Genomic DNA, 15,020 nt, shown 5'->3' with positions numbered 1-15,020 from the left:
TGTAAGAAACACAAATAATCAAATTCATTTTATACCGAGGACATAAGAGTGCGTTGACCAAACAAGCAAGTTTATGTATCGTCTTTATGAAATAGTTGTTGCTAATATATAAAAACTGTTGCTGCTGGGAATAATTTGAAACTAAATAATGGCCTTCTGGCAAATATGTTGTTTTAACCGACGTTGCAACGCCCTGTTCAGGTCACCTGTATCATGGTACTAACACTTCACAAGCAAAAACCGCAATGAACAAAACGGAAAAGAGGCAAATAATGCACGATTCACTGTACATGTCCGTAGTGTTATTGATGCGCCGAAGGTTAAGGACGCTGCTTTAACGGCTAGCCGGTAAAACCAATGAATGGACCGCGCACCGTCCTTGTTTTCACAAACACTGAAGCGTATTAACAAATCTGGCCTTTGTCGTCAAAGCGAGCTAAATACACAATTACTCAAACGCCACACTGTCCCCTCTTTAGGGAGCCGCCAGGTTGGCAAGTCACGAGTCATTCCAAAGTTAATTAACAAATGTTCCGAAGGAAAAGGTGAAGACAATTGCGTTCAATACAACAAATAAAAACAGTAAAATAAAGTGGTGAATAACAAACACAATGAAGATTTAAAAACCTAAGTAAAACCAAACGCCAAAGGTGAAACGGCAAAGGAAATAAACAGCACATGGTGACGAAGCAACAATCAAAAAGTAGAAACGATGCTCATATGCTTGTGCAATCCGGTTAGAGGAACCGAAACGGTTTGACGCGTTTCCGTCACAACAGACGCAGGTAGATTTTGTGGAATGATATGAGCAAGCGGAAATGTTCTGTTGCAACCACACACAGCGGAAAAATAACGCTCTTCGCCACCTTCGCAATTTCCCACCTTGAAAACAATTAAATAAAGAGGTTAATAACAAGCAAAAGCAGATTGGAAAACCTAAGTAAAACAAAACACCAAAGGTGAAACAAACAAAGGACATAAACAACATATAGTGAGTAAGCAACAAACAAATTCAGTTACAAAACAATGCAATAAAGTAACAAGGAATATTATTGCATATCCCAGGTTCGCGGATCTTATTGGACATAGCAGCGAATAATAAATACAGTAATTTGATTATTTCGTTTACATCCTTATTACCCTCGATAGAGTAAGAGGTGGTTCTGGTCTCACGTAATAAACTACAAGAACAAACACGTTACCATTTAGGGACTGTGGCAAAGGACCAAAGACATCTATTTCTACCCGTTGCGTGGGACCCAACGTCTGATGGCTCGCGGTTTAACACAAAACTCTTTGCTTTGCTGACATACCAAGCAACTTCTAACACTCCGCCAATAGTGTCTTTCCATAGCATTACACTCGTTTTTTGCAATCCCCAAATGTTTTCTCCCATATTGTTATGGTCAGAGATAGTTCGTAATGGCATTGGTCGTCATCGACATAACGCGGCTTAGGCGTCAGCTTTGGTGTGCTGCTTTTATGGGCAATGTAGAAGTTCGAAGTCCTGTGGCGCCCAATTTAATGGTTGCCAAAAGCCTTCGAACACTGCACTAACGGCTAGCCACGGGAAAACCCAGTTTAGACGCGTTCGTGCACTGCTGTCTTTATTTAAAACACCGTGTAAAACAAGCTCTGCAATATTGGCAAAGTCACTGCGCAGCACAAAAATCAAGTTAACTGTATGACAGCCGGGGAAGAACTCCTCGTCACAACACATGGCCCGCAAAAAGCATTGAAAACACACGAAAAAGGGATTGCGACAGAACTAGGAAAAGAAACAAGGAAACTAACAAGTCACATGGTCGAAACCCACTGGTCAATTATCATCGCAGTAGCGGCTTACTTTAGAACAGTGGTTCCCAAACTTGTTCATATTTTTTTTTCAAAACGGTCCCTTTGCCATTATTTCGAGGGCTCACGGTCCTTAAGCCTAAATGTGTACTACATAAATACGAAAGTTGATTGCACTATTTTAGCTAGTTATGCAAAATTTGCGCATAACAATCATCCAAAGACAGCATGTGACACCACAAACAGGACAAAAACATTACGATTGTGCGCGAACAATTGCATTTTTGATAGTTGTCATTTAATAAAGGCCATTTGATTTAAACTTATTTGGTGGCACAAACTGACGCCAAACAAGATTGTAGAATTACTTCAACCGCTTCACGGTCCCCCCAAAATTGCCCCACGGACCCCTAAAGGACCGCGGACCCCAGTTTGGGAACCGCTGCTTTAGAAGGTTACACCTGAGGTTGTAGCCGGAATGCTGCAAAAGGCAACGACAGGGGAGGAGTTGAAACAAGGTGCAGTGAACACAAGGTGTGCCTTGGGTAAATTTCCGTGTAACAGTAAACAATGCACTGGGAAGCAATCAAACAGTTAAAAGGTAAACGTGAACGTAACAAACACATGTGAAGCGGAAATAAAGTGAAAAACATGAAAAACACAACGTGAAAGTAAGATAACTACATTTTAGGAGAATATGCGCAAAAACAGAAAACAACTTTTGATAAACAAACTTAGTAAACTAAAGACAATAGAAGACACAGGTAATTGATGTAAAACAAGGTGATAACATAATGACGCAAAAATTATGGTAACAGTCCTACTCAGCCAGTTTTCCCATCAATCTGGCACACTGTCCGTAAATCTCACGTGATATCCACAGCCAACGCCGGGATGAATGATCTGTTCGAAGCAATAATCTACGTCCCAAAAGGTAGCAACCATACAGTTTAAACGCATAACTACCGCCATCAGTTCCTTTCGTGTCGAATAATTGCGTTTAGCTGCTTTCATATGCAATTACGCAATCTTGTTATCAACAAAGCCACAAACAAAAGTAGTGACGACAACAAACAAAAAGTAATATTATTCGTGTAAGGATTCGATGTGATCATGTTACGGGTCGTTGTACCTACGCATAACTGTGTTAAGGCCCGTTAAAGCTATGCGAAGCGCAGTTTTATTTTGTCTGTCTGGTTACGCGATTGGCTAATTTCTGGCGCTCATGTTTCGTGGAAATGAGCGAGCGATCGTATAACGCAGGGCTACTCGTTCAGTTTTGTCAAAGGTACAAGAACAAAAGGTAAAAATTAACGAGGTCCGGACACTTCTGTCAGTAATGCAACAGCCGATTTTGGTTGTAACTGATCTTGGTCCAAACATAAATACATTTGTTTTAGCCGAATGTATGTCAGCAAAAACAAAAGCTTATATCAGGCACTAAACGTTAATTTACTCTTTGCGAAATTGGCTCAACTACATACAAACACACTTTATTTAGTTTTGCATGATCACTTTGGCAATGATTTAAAATTAAGTTTATTAAAAATTGAGTCACAGATAGAATTATGCGCAAACAGTCGCCCTGTTGTTCACTGTATCGTAAAATAATGGAACATTTTCTTTGTCACAATTGCACAATCTGACCTCACTTAAGATTATGGAAAGACTTAGGAAAAGCCCTAGCCGTCGTAGTCCGACGAAAAATCGCAATGCGGACCCCAGCAGTTTAAAAACTGCTGCTACATTTTAATAATTAGGTAATTAACACAATATAGCGTATGTGGCCGTAATCAACAGACCGTCGAGGTCCACATCCAATACCTCAAAGCCCGGATATGGGCCACGGTCCGCCATTTAAATAGCGCTGGTGTAAAAGGAAGAGGTCAAGGTTAGATTAGGTGCCACTAGTGTAAACAGGCCTTAATGGTGAATGTTTTTGCAGATATTCTGGTTAGCAAGTGGATGCGATAATGAGCTGTCAAACATCTGGAACCCAATTGAGTCGAGTAAGTTCACGTTTTTCAACATATAAATTACAATTCAAAAAAGTGGAACAGTTCCAATAAAATAATAAACTAAATGTATATTTTTTTCAATGCGATAGCTTGAGTTAACAAATAATATTTGATTTTCACATTCTTCACAGCGAAATGCCACTTTCTTCAAAAATTACACATGACCATATAGTCCAAGGGCGTTTTGTAACTTTACAAAAAGATTACTACGTTAGGATTGTGCGCGAGCAATCGCGTTTACGTTACTTGTGATTTAATAAAGGGTATTGTTCTGCAATAGAGACTATAAATTTTTTCCCTTCTTTGAATTTATAGTAGCACGATCTGTCATCAAGTAAGAAAGTGGAAAAGCTTCAAGCTTTGGCGGTCCCAGCAAAATGCCCTGATTGGACACTCATAAGCTTAAACACACGCTGTAAGGCGTTTTATTAAAAAAGCCTACAAAATTTTCCAGAAACTAAATTATGATCTTTGTATTGTCGCTTTCTTACGAAAAATCAAATACAAAAAAATATATAGCCTGGCGTGTATTTCCCAATGAAAATTTTCTTTTTTTAGTGTTTTCCCCAGATAACTCTGTATATAAATCCGTATCTCATAAGGTTTCACTTATCACTGCAGGGTCATGAAACAACCCAAAAAGGAAAAGGTAAAAGGGGCAAACAAAAACATGCAGAAGATGTGAAGGTAATGCCTACCAAACGCTCAGGAGAATGTAAAATACAATTAAAGCATTGTGTTATGATAGATTCCGATCTGCGGCAAAGATGGAAAACCAAAACTGATTTTTCCCAAGAATGAAGAAGAAACTACACTTCAAAATCTCAAATATATTTTCGAAGACGTGAAAGACATGCCAGTGGCAATTTATTCAATCTCTGGAGCTTTCCGAAAAGGGAAATCGTTTTTGCTAAATTTGTTTATCAAATATATGGAAAAATTGGAAAAAGGAAAGGCGGAGGTATAACTTCATTAACATATTTTTAACATTGATTTTGTAATATTATATTCTTTACATATCATAGCCTTTTTACACACATTACACGTGGGATGACGCGTTATATGGCGGTGATGTGAATTATCCAAAACATTTTTCAGGAAGCTGCCAACCTAAAAAATGTTTTAGACATTGTGATTGGTATAATTTTTTTTTTTTTTGACAGGATGTAGAGCCTAACTGGATGGATGGAAACAACAGCGATTTAAAAGGATTTTCTTGGGGGGGAGGAATGGAAGCAAACACACAAGGAATTTTGATCTACAGTAAACCTTTTGTCATTCAAGATGCAAAAGGACAAGAGGTCTACTTCGTTCCTTTACATAATTGCGTATTAATACCGTTGTTTTAGGTGCGGCGGTGCCACCGATTAAATTTTTTCATGTCCTCTTTGTTCAGGTTGCAGTCTTCCTCATGGACACACAAGGATTGTTTGACTCCAAAAGTTCAATGACCCAATGTAGTTCCATATTTGCTCTCAGTACTTTGATTAGTTCAATGCAGATTTACAATCTTTCACAACAAATACAAGAAGACAACTTGCAATATCTTCAGGTATTAAAATAAACAGAATCTGCGTAAGGGAGAGGGGTAAAACATATTGTTTTCAATACAGAAAACGTTGTTAAAACAACAAACTAAAAGCACAAAATTAGGTTTTCCGGGTTTTCGGTGATCTTGCTTAGACACGCATATAACTGAAGACAACGGTTTTTTTGCAGCCTTTCTGTCGCATTCGTTTTTTAGAAATGCCTTCAAAAATATTTATTAGTTTCAGCCCAAACTTTTACAAATTCGTCTTGAGAGATAACAGATAAATTTTTCATATCGCATTCCGCAATGTGGCTTAAATGTGCCATGCAATAACAATCACTTGCTTGATAAAATTGTTCACATACGTTTGATGCATATTTGTTTTGATTAGCTGTTCACAGATTATGGACAAGCAATACGGACTAACGCAGATGCAAGCAAACATGAAACACCTTTTCAGGTAGCAAGAAAACAAAACCAGGTGAATATTTAAACATAATAGTTCAACTAATGTTGTTCAACTGTTTCAGAACTTATTGTTTTTGATCCGAGACTGGCCTCATCAATCAGAAGGCTACGGGTTTGAAGCAGGGCAAAAAGTGTTAAAAAAAGTTTTTGCGGTGAAAGAAGGTGCCAGCGAGGATTTGACGAGCGTCCGAAAACACATTAAGGCTTCGTTTGAAACCGTCAAGTGCTTTCTGATGCCGCATCCTGGAAGAGAAATTGCAAATCGCAAAGATGGAGACAATAAGTTTGAACCTCAAAGTTGGTTGGCAATTAATTTGGCATGGAATCTTCGGTGGATTTAAATGAAACTTATACAGCTGATAGATATGGTCATGTAGATGTGCAATCTGTTTCGCTTGACTTAATTAGCCGCCTGTACAAAGTATTTAATGATGCCATGCAACATAAACAAAACGCGTCTGTGGTTTAACAGTGCCATAAAGGCAAAACATGCTTATGACGTCAGAAGGGTGCTGCTTAAAAATTTTCAGGGCTGTTAATTGGTTTTGTTGTTGTTCCATAGTTATTAGTTTGGGTTTGGAACCCCACAATTTTTACCCCATTACCCCTAAAATGGGTAAACCTATTAAAATTTAAACAATGTCAGAATTCAATGAAAGTTAGACAGTTGATAGAATTTGTTGCTGCTTAAAACACCTCTAGCAGTCAAAATTTTAAACAATGACAGATTTGTACCAAAATTTATAGGACTGTTGACATTGTGGTTCCATATTTTATTAGTTTAGGTGTAAAACCCCATTATTTACCCCACTAGCCTCCTAAAACGGTTCTACTTTTAAAGCAATAATGTGATTTGGATAGCATGTTTCCACTTACAGCTTTAAACTAGATAATTGTTATTGCAGAATTTGCAATATTTACAACTTTGCATGTGTGGGAACCTATGAGTTTCTACCTGCAGAAACAAACAATAGTTATTAAACAGTAGCTATTTATGGAACCAATTATAAAACAAGTTAAGCCACAGTGTCTGATCACTGGCAGTGTGTGCTAAGCCACCCTTCTAGTTTTTGATAAAAAAATCCTTGTAACTCTCTGTAGAAACTTGATATCCTTTTGTTTAGTCATGGATGCAGACTTCAAGACATGTTTGAACGCTCTTGTCACGGATTTGTTTTCATCAAACAACTTAGCATTGAAACAAATTGGTGGGAAAAGTGCCACTGGTCAGAATATGATCGATTATATTTCGGGGATGCTGCATAATTTCAACCCAAAGAGCGCCCCACATATTCGCACACTTTTTCAGGTTAGTAACGTGTAACAGATGTTTTGGTGTGTTGTTGGTGTCAACTTTAAATTTCACGAAACATGTTTGCAGAGCGCTGCAGAGCAAACCGCCACAAAAACTTTGGATGAGTGCGATAAATTTTGCCAACAACAGTGGAATGAGATAAAGGTAAGGTATTGGTAGCAGAATCCATTTAGTGGAAATAATTCGTTTGTAACCGATTTCCCTGACCCACGCACTTACAAGGATAGTAGAACAGCTGGCTGTTTTATGTGTGTCGACCTGCTGGATACTGACGTAATGAACTTCGTTTTTCTTTGCAGGATCCCAACGCTTACATGGAAGATAATGAAATTGATTTAAAAGGGAAAGAAATAGAAGCGAAGGTGTTGGAGCATTTCCGCAACCATGTCTTGCTTGGCGAGCAATCGTTTATAGACGGCCTGCAGGAAAAGTTGAGAAACAGAATAAATCAACAAAAGCTGTTGTTTAAACAAGAAAACCAACAAATAATGGTGAAATTTGTTGTAAGCCAATTGATAGCACCACATTCTTTACCATGTTTTTTTAGAATGCACAAATTAAAAAAATTGATAAGGAAGTGGAAGACGCTGCAAAAGAGTTTCAAAACAAACTTCAAGCTCAGGTTGGAAAACATAAGCACCCAAATAATTTTGTTAGACTCCATAGTGTGTTAATGCATATGTTACCGGTTTGCCGAGCCACCAAAAAAATCGATCTGGTTTGAATAAAAATCGGATATAAATTCAATTTTTAGATCATAAACGTGGAGCTTTTTGATCATGAACAATTGAAACAAAGTGGTGCTGAAATTGAGACCAAAATACTTAACGAATTTGACAAAGATTACGCGGAAAACGCGAGGAAAAAATATTTCAAACGGTTGAAGGAAGAAATTCAACGCCGGTTATTGGAAATGTTGCACACAAGTTTTCTTGAACAGGTAATTACGTCTACATGTAAAGAAACTTCAAGAAACAAATAATTCTTATGCCTTCTTAGTTAAATATCAAACAAATGATGGAAAATTTGGTGCAAAAATGCTGGAAACAGGTTAAGGATGAAATGCAACAACAAGTAAGTGTGTGGTACACATGTGTTTAAATTACTAAAATGAAATTTGATAGCTAGATTTTTCTATAAAAGATCAGATTTGAACAAACTGGTTTTATTTGTACACGTTTTTTACCTATAGTTGTTTCATGCGACAAGTTGTTTTATCTCTCTTAAGTTAAATGAACTTTTTAACAGACTACTGAAAAGAAAAACACTAATTCGCCAAACACACTTGTGGCTTGCACATACATAACGATTGTTGGTCATTTTTTTATATCTTGACATTAAATTTTAAAGTTGGCCATGAACGAAATTTCTACAGACCTTGCATTATCAATCCACGTCCATAAGTGACCGACTGTGTGAGAAAAATGTGTTCAACTAAATAGGACGGTCCATCTGTGGTGTATCCCTTTTTTGTTTCAAACACATTAGCTAAAAAAGGACATAAAGAATGTTCATTTTATTGCCAGGAAAGTCTTGAATCAGATTTAAACAAATTCACAACACAGCTCGAAACAGCGCAGGGCGCAGCATTTGATAAATTTGATGAAGAGTCAAAGCAATACGACAAAACATTTTGCGATGGATACCGCAATAAACTGCAACGTCGTATTGAGGATTATGTTGACTTGAATAAGTTAAACAAGGTAATATTAAAGCAAACGAGATGTTTTTGTTGCTTCTAACTATAATAGTGGCTTCTGACTAAAAACCACAGGAACAGGAGAGAATCAAGCTTCAAGAGAACATAAAAAAAGCTGAGGACAAATACAAAGAGAAACAATCGGTAAGAAGTGGGATGAATAATATGCATGATAAGCGTTTATAGTCCAGCTATCCTCAGTCTGTACATTGTGGCCCACCAGTTTCCACAAAATATTATATTATTATTTCCTCTTTCCTGAAGGGACATATTGCTTCTACCTGTCTTTTTGCTGACAGGTTTGGTCGTGGAAGTGTGTTTTAAACTTAATAAAAACACATGATAGTTGGTTATTGGAGTTGATCAAAGCTAATCTTGCGCAAGTACATGAACCATGAGTTTTATTGTTTGTTGGTCGGTGCATTGTGCAAGTATTTGTAAGTTTCAGTTGAATTTACCCTTTTTTTATTACCCATTATTCGATTTACAGGCAGGCCTTATAGGTCAAAAATATTAACCATAATGTGTTGGCATTTTAAACAAGTATTTACAGGTTTTTGTTGTAAACTTTAAACCAAACGGCTCAGTGATTTCCCATACAGCCCTTATATGTGTAAAAACGCGAACTGTTATATGTCTAGACGCTCGGCCACCTTGAGGGTAATCCACTGGTATACATCGTAGTGGTTCAATCAACAGCAAAAGCAAAACGATCTTTACTTTATAAATGGAATTGTACAGTCGTTTGAGTGAATAGGGATAAACTGATTTTGTGCAGTAACGGGGGTTATGTGGATTTCAGTAATCTTAAGTTTTGCGCAAGGCTATTTTCATCTCATTATTTTGACACCAGGTCAAATGTCGCTGCAAATATTGAACCACGTGCTACCGAAAATCTTGTCAAAAGGGCACTAGGCTTATGCAGGTTAACTCATACATTTTTTTAAACGGCTTTACTGACGAAAGTATGATCTAGGAGTTTTATGCTTTGCTGCGGTTCGTGCAATGTAGGGTATTCTAAAGAATTTTGTATAACTTATTGGATTCACCCCGAAAACCCCAAAATGTTCAGTTTTGGCTTTTTCGGTCCTTTAGGTTAGAAATAATGAGCTGCAATTTAAAGCATTTGTTTGTAGTGGGTTACTCGTTTAGAATTGAGTTGTAAGCTGATTAGTTATTTGTATCACAATGGCGACTGTTACAAATATTGTTTATTTTGGGACAAATCACCCAGAGTAATAATATCTGAGTTTTTGTACGAATTAGGCAAGATTTTATTGTTGAACAAGGACTGTATCTATTGAAAAACGTGTCAAAAGGTCATTGTCGGTCGTTCGGATTTCGCAGTCAGATGTGTAGGCTACATCAAATGATGTGTATAGTAAATTGGTAAATAGGGTATGGAATATATAAAATTGAAATATATGGGAAAGCCACCTTTGTAGTTTTTTGGTTTGTTTGTTTGTTTATTATTTATTTTTACAAAAACAATCTCTCAGTAAGCGAAATGACGTACGTGGAAACTCGTTGATACGTTGATCATTGAAAATTTACCTTTCTTAGTTGTGGAGTTAAAATCGCACCTTTAAAGCTTAATACTAAGCCTGTTCACATGCACAAATTTACCCGGGTAAATTACGTAAATTTACCCCGATTTTTCAGAAAAGAGAAAAAGAAAAAAGGCAACTGGAGTAAATTACCGGGTAAATTTTGAAAAATTTACCCTAGTAAATTTGGTGGGTAAATTTTATTTACCCGAGTAAATTTGGTGGGTAAATTTTCTAAAATTCGGGAAGAACGAAACAATTTATAAAGGTAATGAGGAAAGAACAAAGTATTTTATTGATTTGGTGCGGACAGATACCTTACATTACAATTGAAAAAAGACATGTAACACTAATTGTTTCCGGACACTATGACGTAACAAATACACTAATGAAATGTTTATTTTTCAAACTACGTATGTTGTAAAGTTTACAATGTAAACAAAGTAGTAGGTCGTACACATGAAAGATAGATTGTATAAGAGTCGAAAAACATGATTTTAAAGCAAATTTTTTAAAAAAAAAAAACAGATAGACTATAACGGGCAAAGTTTAGTACTTTATTAGGGGTTTTGGACAGCTGGACTCAGTGAACCGAAAAACAGAGGGTAAATTTAAGGTCATGTGAAATGATGCGTTTTGAGAGTAAATTTTTACCCAGACATTGACGTCAAAAAGGGAACAAATTTGAGGGTAAATTTACGTAATTTACCCGGGTAAATTTGTGCATGTGAACAGGCTTACTGACAGCGAAATCTGGATCTAATGCAAAGTACATTACATGGTAAATATTAACAATTATATGTTAAGGAGCTGAATCAGCAATTAAATGAAGAGGCGTTGGACGCTTTTCACGAACAGTGTAAAGAAGCAGCGAGAGATTTTTTAAAAACATGCCAAGCGACACCTTACAAGGAAGAGTTCTTTGCAGAACAACTAAAAGAATTTTATGAAAACCAGTTGAAATTCCTTCAGTACAAAAATGAAGAATTAAAAGTATGGTGGCGTATGTTTTACAATAAAAGTAAAAGAAATATATAAAAACCTTTGTATGTAGAACAAAGTTGTTCTCGAGATAAACCGAATTGTAATAAATACCACAAAAGAATACAGCAGTAAAATGGCCCAGGTGCGTAACTTGCAAACGTGCATCTGCTTGTTTTCACTGTAGTTTAAACATGACTGTTGATTCAGGTAATACAGGATGAAACCAATCAAAGTGAACACGAGGAAAAACACAAAGAGGCCTTGAATGAAGCTCTGGCAGAATTTGAGAAATCAGTTGAAAAAAATCAACATCTTGATGCACAGAAAGATGAATGCCGGAACGAGTTGAAAGCTGAAATTATGAAACAATATAACCACAATTCGCTTCAACTAGTGCGGCAAAAAGTTTGTACTTTAAAGTTGTATATTAAATGAAAAAGGTGTGATTTTAGGCGGCGACATCAAGGTTTAGATACAGAGCTAAGTTTTTCTAAGGGCCTAAAATGATTTTGTGATTATGGTGTTATTTAATAAACAATATTTGCAGGAATTCCTGGAAGAAAAAATGTCCAACTTGCTTGGAACGTGCGTACAGATGTACTCCCAATACATGTCAGGGGTAATTATAGGACCCCATTTCCTGAAGAAATTTTATTACAAACAATTTGACTGTTTTTGCCGAAAAATGTAATTGTTTAGAGATTGAAGAAGGCCGTTTCTGATGATCAGTTTGAGGAGTTCCACGAGTTCGCATTAGAACTAGCCCAACATCATTTTGACAATTCTATCTCCGTAAAAGATAGCAAACTCAAAGAAAAGCAAAAAGTGGAGTTGGTGAAACGCATACAACTAATCAAAATGGAAATTCTTGAGGCAAACAAGAACAAACAGGTAGCATAGGTTGGCAAATCTTCTTATGAAACACGATGAATATGAAGGTTTCATCTCATGTTTGTTTGTAAAATAGGAACGTTTTGTTCATGTTATTAAACATACTATTTCAAGACTTTAATTGTTGTGTTTTGCCCTGTAGCACCATAACCTAATCAGCTGGCCCCGAAAATGGGTGACTTTTTTAACAATGTTCGAATTGAATGAAAATTGGACAGCTTAAATTTGCTATTCATTGGTGTCCATTTTTTGTTTTACCCCATTATGTCACTATTTACTCAATCGTTTCTTTTTTTAAATCGTTTCTTTAAAAAAGACAGTTAAATCGGACATACTTGGAACAATATCTGGGGTGAATCTAATTTTGTAGTTTGTATTCTACATAGTATTATTATTTAAGCCCAGTGCCGATCACTGTGTTTTACCTTACAACACCCGACTTTCTCATGGTTATCTCTTGAATTGCATTATTTTCAACTTTACATGTGTGGGGACCCATGAGTTTTTGCCTGCAGAAACGACAAAGGTTATAAAAGACGATGACTAATATGGGACCCAATACAAAATAAGCATAGGAAATATAATAATGTTTCAAAACAGGTTATTGTGTATGTGCAACAACAAAATGTGCTAAGCCACCCTTTTGGTTTTTTTAAAATAGTATTTGGCCGGTCAATTAGAGTGCAGTCAGTTGATAGGCTCGGTAATACCTGTATCAGTTTCACCTCAGTAGTAGGTCACGTTGTTTAAGCAACAAAATCAACCTTAGGAATGTCTTTAGGTAATAGGAAAACGTTTGGCAGCTCAACATCTACAGGAATCGTTGCAATCTTACCAGATGAAAATGCAGCTGGTAATTTGACCTTTACTCTACTAGTGTCTTTTCAGGTGCGCAAATATAAACTTTTTTCAAGGTTTGTTCGAGAGGATACGTTGACATTCAACGGCTTATAGAGGAACACAACAGAACTAAGAAAGCTGCTTTAGATAATTTTAAGACCAAGGCTTCTGGTCAGCAGTTGTATGAATTTAGGGACTTCGAAGGGGATCTTGCAAAAACAATTGAATCTGAGTGGATTACAATGTTTAAAGAAAACAAAAACTACAAGGTAAATAAATTTAAAAGACACCAACCTGTGCTAAATTTTGCATTACAAGGCGACTTGCCCTGTTATTATACAATTTTTTTTTTAATTTTTATTCGTCACCGATTTCTCGGGTTCCCTTCTCTCAATAGGATGCATATTTTTTCCTCCGTTTTTCTCTTTGTCTAACGCTAATTTTTCCAGTTTAATTTTGTTGTGTTCAAATAAGTATAATCATCTGGAGTTTTATGCTTCGTTGGTTGGTGCAATGTAAGATATTCTTAATAATTTTGTAAATTTTTAATTGGATTCACCCATTTTTCACACTTCCAAATATGCGTGTTTAGGTTTGTCGGTCCTACTGTGCTGAAATTTTAAACAATTGTTTGTAGTGGGTCATTGTTCGGGAACTAAAAATTTTGGCTCAATTGGCCAAAGGATTACCTTTACACCCAGTGATTTTACTCAAATTGTTTTGTTTTGTTTGTCCGACTCGTTTTTCCATCAAATGTTAGATGGATTTGGCTGAAATTTACACAGATTGTAGATATAGTTATTTCGATGTGCATCCCACTTTCTTTTGTTGATAACCCCAGTATTTACCCCGCTAGCCCCCTAAAATGGACATTTTCCCTATGACGTCAGAAACATTAGCGGTTGTTTCTCAAAACACCTCTAGTGGTCGAAATTTTAAACGTTGGCGGATTGGGCTGAAATTTTGCAGTACTATTGATTGAGTCATTGTGGGACCTAAGACGTGATTTAAACTCCGTACTTTGGTTTCGTACATGTCAAGCAAACATTGGTGATTAACTGACGGTAAATGAACTAGACGCATCCGTCAGCTGTGATAAATTGTCTTTAAACTGTCATTGTCAGCTTGTTCACTGCATGACAAGGAGTTACTGAAGGTCAACTTGTAGGAATCGCAAACTACTGTGGAGAACGGTAGAGGTACTAACACCGTAACTCAAATGACAACCTCGGGAGATTCGCTTTCACAAGGGGGCGAAAAGAGCTGAACTTTTTATTTAGCAGCTATAAATGGGTTGGGTTGGGAAATAAGTTTTTAAAACTTTTACATTAGAAACTAATTTTTTGGGTTAGTTTTATTGAATTTTAAATGCTAATACCTTACCCCGACCCTGATAGCTAGCATTTTTGGAGATATAACCTATCGACTTTTGGTTGTCATTTGGATTACGGTGTTAGTAGCTCTACCGTTGAGAACGATATTTTTTGTCACAACGCAGCTTCTTTATTTTGACAAATAAACTTGAGAAACAATACTTGAGCAATGCATAAATTAGGCAAACGTTATTGTTTAACACTAACGGTTTTGTGTTTTTAAAAACCGTGTTAAAAGGTCATTAGACGATCATTTTGCTTTGTTGTTTAAACCTTTACTGCAAAATTGCTTCTTAATTATAGTATTCGTAGTGGATTTGGTTAAAAAAATGTTTTAAAACTGGCCTTGGATAGCAATATCGAAGTCAAAGCCAGTGATTAAATTCTCAGATGATTGGAAGTTTTTACCTTTCGTTTTTACTACTTTTGTAAAGATATGACAACAAAACGATGAAAAAATATGGACAAAACCTTTATAGCTTGGGTTGGTGCTTTGTACTAACTTTTCCTTGTGAATCTAAAAATAATCGCACCATTTTTGTACCCTAACCAATTCACAT

General features: G+C 36.4%; 1 protein-coding gene across 1 annotated transcript in view; it reads left to right on the top strand.

Moving 5' to 3' along the window:
- Positions 1-15,020, top strand: part of LOC145238631 (uncharacterized) — a 29,981-nt gene that overhangs the window by 9,354 nt on the left and 5,607 nt on the right. The window contains exons 8-29 of the mRNA XM_080101863.1: positions 3,740-3,803; positions 4,434-4,499; positions 4,561-4,773; positions 4,976-5,113; positions 5,209-5,364; positions 5,735-5,803; positions 5,874-6,108; positions 6,936-7,120; positions 7,193-7,270; positions 7,426-7,617; positions 7,674-7,748; positions 7,881-8,066; positions 8,126-8,200; positions 8,653-8,829; positions 8,901-8,969; positions 11,180-11,365; positions 11,427-11,498; positions 11,564-11,761; positions 11,904-11,975; positions 12,056-12,247; positions 13,029-13,100; positions 13,162-13,356. Coding sequence (XP_079957989.1) covers positions 3,768-3,803; positions 4,434-4,499; positions 4,561-4,773; positions 4,976-5,113; positions 5,209-5,364; positions 5,735-5,803; positions 5,874-6,108; positions 6,936-7,120; positions 7,193-7,270; positions 7,426-7,617; positions 7,674-7,748; positions 7,881-8,066; positions 8,126-8,200; positions 8,653-8,829; positions 8,901-8,969; positions 11,180-11,365; positions 11,427-11,498; positions 11,564-11,761; positions 11,904-11,975; positions 12,056-12,247; positions 13,029-13,100; positions 13,162-13,356 — 2,937 coding nt within the window. The 5' untranslated portion in view covers positions 3,740-3,767. The remainder of the gene's footprint in view (positions 1-3,739; positions 3,804-4,433; positions 4,500-4,560; positions 4,774-4,975; positions 5,114-5,208; positions 5,365-5,734; positions 5,804-5,873; positions 6,109-6,935; positions 7,121-7,192; positions 7,271-7,425; positions 7,618-7,673; positions 7,749-7,880; positions 8,067-8,125; positions 8,201-8,652; positions 8,830-8,900; positions 8,970-11,179; positions 11,366-11,426; positions 11,499-11,563; positions 11,762-11,903; positions 11,976-12,055; positions 12,248-13,028; positions 13,101-13,161; positions 13,357-15,020) is intronic.

Source organism: Phallusia mammillata, chromosome 7 (assembly GCF_965637545.1).
Source record: "Phallusia mammillata chromosome 7, kaPhaMamm4.hap1.1, whole genome shotgun sequence".
Lineage (NCBI taxonomy): Eukaryota > Metazoa > Chordata > Ascidiacea > Phlebobranchia > Ascidiidae > Phallusia > Phallusia mammillata.
This window is presented reverse-complemented; position numbering and strand designations above follow the sequence as displayed.